Source organism: Nerophis ophidion, linkage group LG14, assembly GCF_033978795.1.
Source record: "Nerophis ophidion isolate RoL-2023_Sa linkage group LG14, RoL_Noph_v1.0, whole genome shotgun sequence".
In the NCBI taxonomy this organism is placed as follows: domain Eukaryota; kingdom Metazoa; phylum Chordata; class Actinopteri; order Syngnathiformes; family Syngnathidae; genus Nerophis; species Nerophis ophidion.
The window spans coordinates 6,197,767-6,207,736 of record NC_084624.1 but is presented as its reverse complement, the minus strand read 5'-3'; the positions used below and the strand labels follow the sequence as shown (position 1 = coordinate 6,207,736).

Here is a 9,970-nt window from a genome sequence, read left to right as displayed (position 1 = left end):
ACTTCAATGATACTGAGGAGGTAAAAGGATCACTACAATGATACAGAGGTAAAATGATCACTTCAACGATACTGAGGAGGTATAATGATCACTTCAGTGATACTGAGGTAAAATGATCACTTCAGTGATACTGAGGAGGTAAAATGATCACTTCACTGATACTGAGGAGGTGGGATGATACCTTCAATGATACTGAGGAGGTGGGATGATCACTCCGAACAATGTTGTTGTTACAAAGCATCTTCTAAGTGTATTTATTCAGGTAGAAAATTGCATCCCATCTACACTGTTTACTCACAAGAAAAAGAGCGTTAAATAAAAAGTCTGTGTTTTGCATTTGAACATGTGGTAGAAATATAAATGTTGCGTGCATTATTTAGAAAAAGAAGTCCAGTTTCCGTGATGCTTGTATGTACATATTCATACAGTGTGTGTATAGAAATAGCTGGCCTGAAATTATTATTATTTTTTTTTTTTAGCTTGCAGTCCTACTTTAAGTTTTCCTCTTCACAGGTGAGATTTTTTTGACGTCCTTGCGTCCTCCCGCGCCGCGTCTCTGCAACGTGACGCACTCGTCCTCCGCCGTCTGCTGCTTGGCGAAGTTGACAAACACCTGCAGAATAAACGATGCATGTGATCGTGGACATGATCAAGTTTGCTGCTTTTCCATTAATGCGGACGATACAATAAATGTAAAAAAAATATATTTTCAACGAAAAGCTGAATTTTGCATTTGATATTTCGACTTTTGTGCCCTTACAATAAGATTTAAAAAATAATAATAAATAAAATTCAAAATGTAAAACTATTTAGCTCAAAAATATCAAACAAAAAACAACTATGTATTACTACAACTATTATGAAATATTTATAGTTTTAAAATACAGTTTTAAAGAATAATTTCATGTATATTGTATGTATAAAAAATCTAATGTATTGTTTGTATTATTTTTTTAAAAGACCAAAAATAAAAACAAATATAATTACATATAATAATAAAAATAATGCACAACAATTTAAGTTAATAACAAAAAAATTAACTGTTTGTTTGTCTTAGAAGACTTTTCGCCGCTCATCTAAGATCTGACCAACAAAGTCTATGAGCATGAACTGAGGAAGCCTACTTAGATGAGCGGCAAATCGCCTTCTAAGACCAACCAAACATTTATGGACATCAAGGTAAAACAAACAAACAAAAATTCATAAAAATCATACATCAACATATAAATATTTTAACATACCTCAAAATATAATCAAAATGTATTTTACTTAAATTCTATGACAAATAAATAATTAAAAAATACACTATAACTTAAATTTAACCATTCCAAACAGTTTTTATAATGTACTGTTTTTAAAACAGTACATTATAAAGTACTGTTTTAAAAACAAAATAAATAAGAAATGGCAATTTAAAAATCCAAATAACATATAATAATAGGTAACATTGCAGAACGACCTATACCAAATACCCAGAATCCTTTGCATCCATGACTCACCCTGAATATATTTTACACCCCGTTAGCACCAAACCCTGCGCCCCAACCCCGCCCACCTTACTGACGCACGGGGTGGGTGGGGGGGTGAGGGGGTCGGGGTTTGGTGCTAGCGGGGTGTAAAATATATTCAGGAAGATTCCTCGATATATTTGACCTTGTTAGCACCAAACCCTGTGCCCCCAACCCCGCCCACCTTACCGACGCACGGGGGTGCTAGCGGGGTGTAAAATATATTCAGGAACAGTCATGGATGCAAAGGACTCTGGGTACTTGTTGTGTTGCATTTATGTTGTGTTACTGCGAGGATGTTCTCCCGAAATGTGTTTGTCAATCAATCAATCAATCAATGTTTATTTATATAGCCCTAAATCACAAATATCTCAAAGGACTGCACAAACCATTACGACTACGACATCCTCGGACGAACCCACAAAAGGGCAAGGACAACTCACACCCAGTGGGCAGGGAGAATTCACAATCCAGTGGGACGCCAGTGACAATGCTGACTATGAGAAACCTTGGAGAGGACCTCAGAAGTGGGCAACCCCCCACTTGTTTGGTGTGGCTTCACAGTGTGGTGCATATTAGTAAGAGTGTTAAAATTGCTTATATCACAACCATCAGTGTACTAAGTATCACCCAGTGTGCCTTGCAGTTGTGTGCGTGTGTTTGCGGAAGTCACACACAACATGTTGCTGGACTTGCAAGCAGTTTGTACAAGTTGAAGAAGGCATCAAAGGCAACTGGCTTCATCGCACGCCCTAATTCTTGTTAACTGGGTGACCGCCAGCAGATATTCGCGAGACTTCTTCACTTTGTGACACAGGTCAAAATTACTCTTTAAGTGGTAAAGGTTGCCGATCCCTGAACTATGTGTATCAAATATTTCCGAATGGTCCAACCGCCACCTGACTGAATCTATTTAAAATCTATTTTTTCGTCATGTCACCCGCCCGACCCGCGGTTTATCCGCAGATGATACCGCAAACCGCGCATCTCTAATAGACAGACAGATGGTAAAACCAGTATTAGACAGATGGACGGATATGTCCTACCTGGTCCAGTGTGGTCTGAGAGACGGAGTAGTCCTCGATGCCCAGTCCGTCCTTGTTGGACACAACCTGCTGGAAGATCCTGGCCAGCGAGGAGGACGCGATCTCGTACTGCAGCGTGTTGTAGTGCTTCTCCCGCTGCACGCAGCCCGGGAAACTGCTCTCCATGAACTCTTCCACGGGCTCCAGCTCGGGGGACATGCCGGCTTTGGCCGCTCCGACCTTCATGGTCACCACGTAGCCGTCGCCAAACCTGCGCCGGTGAGACAAGGACATCTAGTCATGCTGTTTGTGACAGAGTACTGTCGTTTTCATCAAGGGCCTTACTTGTATTTTAGGTGCTGGATGGTTCCCAGACACTTGAAGGTTCCGTTGACCATAATGGCGAGTCTTGTGCAGAGAGCCTCGCACTCCTCCATGCTGACGGTCAAGAGGAACCACATTGACGTTATCTCGTCGTCTTCTTGTTTTGTTATACTGCAAACCGGCTTACCTGTGTGACGTCAACACCACGGCCCGGCCGTCTCGTATGACGCTCAGGATGGCGTTCCACAGGAAGCGCCGGGAGTGTGGGTCCATGCCCGTGGTGGGCTCGTCCTGAACACACGTGAGTCAGGAGTCCAAAATCTAAGCACACAATTAAAGCGTTTACCAGCAGAACCAAAGCGGGACATCCGATCATGGCGATGGCGGTGGACAGTTTGCGCTTGTTGCCGCCGCTGTAGGTGCCGGCGCAGCGTCCGGCGTACTCGGAAAGACCCAGTTTCTGGATGCCCCACTCCGCCACCTGCAGTGGGAGGATGTTTAGTGACACTAATGAAGTGAATTATATTTATATAGCACTTTTCTCAAGTGACTCAAAGCGCTTTACATAGTGAAACCCAATATCTAAGTTACATTTAAACCAGTGTGGGTGGCACTGGGAGCAGGTGGGTAAAGTGTCTTGCCCAAGGACACAACGACAGTAACTAGGATGACACAAGCGGGAATCGAACCTGCAACCCTCAAGTTGCTGGCACGGCCACTCTACCAACCGAGCTATTCCGCCCCTAATTGTCAGAATAAGTGTATCTACCGTATTTCCTTGAATTGCCGCCGGGTATATAGTATGCACCTGCTAGACTTTTGACAAGAACAAGAAAGTTTGATCACACTGGCTTCCTGTGCACTTAAGATGTGACTTTAAGGTTTTACTACTTACGTATAAAATACTACACGGTCTAGCTCCATCCTATCTTGCTGATTGTATTGTACCATATGTCCCGGCAAGAAATCTGCGTTCAAAATACTCCGGCTTATTAGTGATTCCTAAAGCCCCAAAAAAAGTCTGCGGGCTATAGAGCGTTTTCCGTTCGGGCTCCAGTACTCTGGAATGCCCTCCCGGTAACAGTTCGAGATGCTACCTCAGTAGAAGCATTTAAAACTCATTTGTATACTCTAGCCTTTAAATAGACCTCCTTTTTAGACCAGTTGATCTGCCGCTTCTTTTCTTTTTTCTCCTATGTCCCCCCCTCCCTTGTGGAGGGGGTCCGGTCCGATGACCATGGATGAAGTACTGGCTGTCCAGAGTCGAGACCCAGGATGGACCGCTCGCCTGTATATCGGTCGGGGACATCTCTACGCTGCTGATCCGCCTCCGCTTGAGGTGGTTTCCTGTGGATGGGACTCTCGCTGCTGTCTTGGATCCGCTTTGAGCTGAACTCTCGCGGCTGTGTTGGAGCCACTATGGATTGAACTTTCACAGTATCATGTTAGACCCGCTCGACATCCATTGCTTTCGGTCCCCTAGAGGGGGGGGGATTGCCCACATCTGAGGTCCTCTCCAAGGTTTCTCATAGTCAGCATTGTCACTGGCGTCCCACTGGATGTAAATTCTCCCTGCCCACTGGGTGTGAGTTTTCCTTGCCCTTTTGTGGGTTCTTCCGAGGATGTCGTAGTCGTAATGGTTTGTGCAGTCCTTTGAGACATTTGTGATTGAGGGCTATATAAATAAACATTGATTGATTGATTAGCATTACCGCCAGCTCATGATTAACGCCGGGTCAAACTCGTTCCGCAAAATATTATTTTTATTAGCGCATGTCTAGAATTTCCGCCGGGTCAAACTCGTTTCGCAAAATAATTAGCATTTGCCTAGAATTTCCACCGGGTCAAACTCGTCACGTCACGAGTGACACTTCACCTGTCATCATTTTCAGAATGGAGGAGGCTGATTTCAATAATTTGAAATCGCATAAAGGGAAGAAGATTAAGAGCTATTCAATAGGATTTAAGGTCCAAGCTATTGATTATGCTAAAAAGTAACAGTAAGCAGCTATGTTTTATTAATATACCATAGCTGTGTGTGTCAAATATGAGTCATCAAATGACTCCCGCTTCTTTGTGGTAGAGGGCGCTAGTGATCCTTCTTGCGACTACTCGGCTGCAGAAGTGACAACAAGCAGCAATCGTTTATTTTTTCCTCTCGCTTGCACTTTTAACATGGAGGATTACATATCTAAAAATAAAACAGTTTTCTAAACTGGACTTTCAATCGAAGCAAGAGGTAATAAAGGAAGCTCTCCATGGAGACAGAGAGACTTTTAAAACCGAAGAAAGATAAGGAAGACTTCTATAAACAAGTTATCGATGCTTTTGATCAGAAGGAGTTGCGCATGGACTTCATTTATAAGTAAAGGTAAGACCATAATAACGTTTTGTTTTTTTTATTAAATGTGCTTTTCATGATGGTATCCTTACATCACACTCAAATTTATAAGCGCACGCCTAAATTTACCGCATGCCTTTGGTAAACGCCGGAGTGAGAGGAGGTTTTAAATTAATTACATCCCCGGCGGAAATTCAAGGAAATACGGTAAGTTGTAACAAAACCTCAATGAGTTCCCGGGGAGCAGAAAAAAATGGTCTTTAATCCTACCAAGCAGAAGGCTTGTAAAACTCCATGGTGTAGGATGGGAAGCAACATTAAGGTGTTCTGTTTCTTTGATTCATTGTAATCCACAGAAAGAGTTTGTCTTGACCAGAGAACTCCAAAGTTAATTTAAAGTTAACGACAACTGGAAGTCGAATTTTGCTTGCATTGCATGCAGAACGGCCCCGGGCCTATGGACACAACTCCACTACACCCAAAAACAATGGGCATATACACAAACACAAACCCCACCCCCACCCAATGCATTCACTACCGCTTGATTCCCTTTCGGGGTGATGGACAGAGGCCGGCCTCCAGGGCCCCAACTCCCAGCCCCCTCTGTTGCGAGTTGTTGTGATTATATGTAACTTGTTTATGTGTACTATGGCAAATTAGTTTTTTTCCCTTGGACTCAGTCTGGACCCCCAGCCTTTGACTGATATTTATTACTATGCCCCCTTTTACCAATATCACCTTTTTCCCACCTTTTATAAGGAGCGCCCTAAGTGGCTGATCCGTTGGCGGTCCTGTTCTTGTCTCTCTGCAGGGGAGACAAGAACAGGACCTGCACCTTTTTTGGACTGCAAAGCCACCTTCTCAAAGGCCTGGAAGTTCGACGCCCACTTTTGCAAACACACATCTCTTAGTGGGACTGTGCCGAAAATGTAATTTCAGTTCTTATATGTCTTGTACAGGTTTAAGAATGGACAATAATAAAGCATCCTGAATCCATCCTGATCCTGAATAATGCATGACTTATATATTCCTGTCACGGCCCGAGTGCATGTCAGGAAGCGGCTGCAGTTAATCACCGGCAATCAGCGCACCTGTTGCTGATCAAAGGGCCTGCCTTCATAAGCCTGCTCAACATGCTATCCTGGGCCAGAACGTAATCATCTGTTACCATACAGTAAGCCGACTAACGAAGGTCTATGCCTTCTCTCTCTCTGTGTTTCTCCCCCGTCGAGTTGATTGGTCTCGAGTCCCCCTTGTCGTTCCTTGCAGAAACCCCTTCGTTCCCGCGTGTCGAGCAGAGTGTCTCGTCTTCCCGTATTCCCTCTGCTTCCTTGGCTGCCCATGTGGATCTCGACCTCCCGCCTAGACACGGACCTTCGACGCCTCGCTATAGCCCCCCTGACTACCTGCCTGCTTACGGACCTCCGAGCCAGCTTAGCCCCTCTTGGACTTCCCACTCTTTGGTATGACTCGGCCCGGGTTTGAACTCACAACCTACCAATCTCAGGGCGGACACTCTAACCACTAGTCCACACCTGTAGGTTTATATAATATTTATGGACTATGAAATGGTTAAAAAGTCCGAAAGTTGAGTTGTATGACAAGATTTTTAAAGGCTTTAATGTAAAAGAAGAAGAAAAAAAAAAAGTCCTACTCACCCTGGGGATCTCGGCCTCGGGTACCCCCCTGAGACGGGCGTACAGGTAAAGGTGCTCCCTGCCTGTCAGGAGCTCGTCAATGGCGTCAAACTGCGGGCAGTAGCCCATGTTCTGGTGCACGTCCAGAATCTCAGTCAGGATGCTGTAAAAAAAATAAGAAAAATATGCTGAATAGTGTGACCCAGACCTGGGCAAATTAAGGCCCCGGGGGCCACATGGGGCCCGTTGTGCTTTTATAATGCTGTGTAATTGACTGTATTTAGGTTATTCACATGTGAATAATGCTGTATAATAGACTGTATTTAGGTTATTCACATGTGAATAATGCTGTATAATAGACTGTATTTATGTTATTCACATGTGAATAATTCTGTATAATAGACTATTTATATTATTCACATGTGAATAATACCGTATAATAGACTATTAATATTATTAACATGTGAATAATGCTGTATAATAGACTGTATTTATGTTATTCACATTTGAATAATGCTGTATAATAGACTGTATTTATGTTATTCACATGTGAATAATGCTGTATAATGGACTGTGTTTATATTATTCACATGTGAATAATGCTGTATAATAGACTGTATTTATATTATTCACATGTGAATAATGCTGTATAATAGACTGTATTTATATTATGCGCATGTGAAAAATGCTGTATAATAGCCTCTATTTATGTTATTCACGTGTGAACAACGCTGTATAATAGACTGTATTTATGTTATTCACATGTGAATAATGCTGTATAATGGACTGTATTTATATTATTCACATGTGAATAATGCTGTATAATAGACTGTATTTATATTATTCACATGTGAATAATGCTGTATAATAGACTGTATTTATATTATTCACACGTGAATAATGCTGTATAATAGCCTCTATTTATGTTATTCACGTGTGAACAACGCTGTATAATAGACTGTATTTATATTATTCACATGTGAATAATGCTGTATAATAGACTGTATTTATACTATTCACATGTGAATATTGTAGTATAATAGACTATATTTATATTATTTACATGTGAATAATGCTGCATCATAGACTATATTTATGCTTTTTACATGTGAATAATGCTGTATAATAGACTGCATTTAAGTTATTCACATGTGAATAATGCTGTATAATAGACTGTATTTATGTTATGCACATGAGAATAATGCTGTATAATAGACTGTATGTACATTATTCACATGTGAATAATTCGGTATAATAGACTGTATTTATATTATTCACATGTGAATAATACCGTATAATAGACTGTATTAATATTATTCACATGTGAATAATTCTGTATAATAGACTGTATTAATATTATTCACATGTGAATAATGCTGTATAATAGACTGTATTTATGTTATTCACATGTAAATAATGCTGTATAATAGACTGCATTTATGTTATTCACATGTGAATAATGCTGTATAATAGACTGTATTTATATTATTCACATGTTAATAATGCTGTATAATAGACTGCATTTGTTATTCACATGTGAATAATGCTGTATAATAGACTGTATGTATATTATTCACATGTGAATAATTCTGTATAATAGACTGTATTAATATTATTCACATGTGAATAATGCTGTATAATAGACTGTATGTATATTATTCACATGTGAATAATGCTGTATAATAGACTGCATTTATGTTATTCACATGTGAATAATGCTGTATAATAGACTGTATTTATATTATTCACATGTGAATAATGCTGTATAATAGACTGCATTTATGTTATTCACATGTGAATAATGCTGTATAATAGACTGTATTTATGTTATTCACATGTAAAAAAAATACCTAAGTGTTTATTGTGAGCCAATTGTGGTGCTGAATTTCCCCCAAGGATCAATAAAATACTTTCTATTTATTCTATGGCGTCATTCAGAAAGGACCACAAGTACTCAAGTGCAGTACTTTGTTTACCTGTAATCCACCACAGTGGCGTCCCCGGAGCTGACGTCCGTGTCACCAGTCAGCATTTTGAAAGTTGTCGTCTTCCCGGCGCCATTGACTCCCAGAAGCCCAAAACACTGCGGGCACATAAAAAAGCAGAGTACTAATTGTGTACTTCAACAAACCAAGGAGTGAAACCGCCAGTGTGCTCACCTCTCCGGCAGGAACACCCACACAGATGCGGTCCACAGCCGGCATTTTCCTTCCCACGTAGGTCTGTGATAAGAAAAAAAAAACAATAAAAGTACAGCTGACTACTTTTCACATGAGATGTGTCGGAAACGGCGGGACGGGCGGTCCGACTTTCACCTTGGACAGGTCTCGGATCTGTAGGATGTCCGACTTGCTGCCGCCGTCGTAGATTCTCTGACGCTCGCACGCCACGTCCTCGTCCTCGTCCGCCACCGGGCTCCGCTTGGCGTCCGATAGCCTGATTCGAGAATTACACGTGTAAAAATTAGTCCGAGGATCGAGGGACCTTAAATGCTGGTTTAATGAGGCTGAAACGGCTAATTAATTATTCGTTTAAGGCAGTGGTGTCCAAAGTGTGGCCCGAGGGGGCATTTGATGCCCGCAGTTAGTATTTTACCGGCCCGTGGCACATCATTCTAAGAATACAAAAACTTTTGTTTTAAAACATTAACAAGTTGAATAAAAGAGCAAATAGGTGAAATGCAAAGAGAAAAAGTTGCATTGTTGACTCTAATAACACCCTTTTTTTTTTTTTTTCTGAAAAAATAATAATGAACCAAAATCAATGTTGCGATGAATTATTATTGACTGATTTAAGGGCAAAAATTAAATAAAAACAACAACTAAAATAGAAAATGCATACATTAAGTATATACTAATACTAATGATAATATTGATTGTTATGATAAAAATACTAAATTAATTAAACTATATATTTTCTGAAGCTGATATAGAGATTTAAGTGTTGAATGTAAAAACATTTAAATTTAAAAAAAGCATGACCCTTTTATAAGTGGGGCACTTTTGGATCCCCAATAATTTTGTTGGTATTAAAAAACACCTGTTTTTGCTATAAAAAAAAAAAAAACTAAAAAAAAAACATAATAATAATAATACATTCAATAAATTTTGCTATGAATAATTGACTTATTTAGGG

General features: G+C 40.4%; 1 protein-coding gene across 1 annotated transcript in view; it reads right to left on the bottom strand.

Annotated features, from left to right (window-relative positions):
• Positions 1 to 224: 224 nt before the first annotated feature.
• The window catches only part of LOC133568027 (retinal-specific phospholipid-transporting ATPase ABCA4-like), a 135,928-nt gene continuing 126,182 nt past the window's right edge, over positions 225 to 9,970 (bottom strand). Inside the window, 9 exon segments of the mRNA XM_061919719.1 lie at positions 225 to 613; positions 2,555 to 2,804; positions 2,879 to 2,971; positions 3,045 to 3,148; positions 3,204 to 3,338; positions 6,857 to 6,998; positions 8,812 to 8,918; positions 8,995 to 9,057; positions 9,151 to 9,271. Coding sequence (XP_061775703.1) covers positions 494 to 613; positions 2,555 to 2,804; positions 2,879 to 2,971; positions 3,045 to 3,148; positions 3,204 to 3,338; positions 6,857 to 6,998; positions 8,812 to 8,918; positions 8,995 to 9,057; positions 9,151 to 9,271 — 1,135 coding nt within the window. The 3' untranslated portion in view covers positions 225 to 493.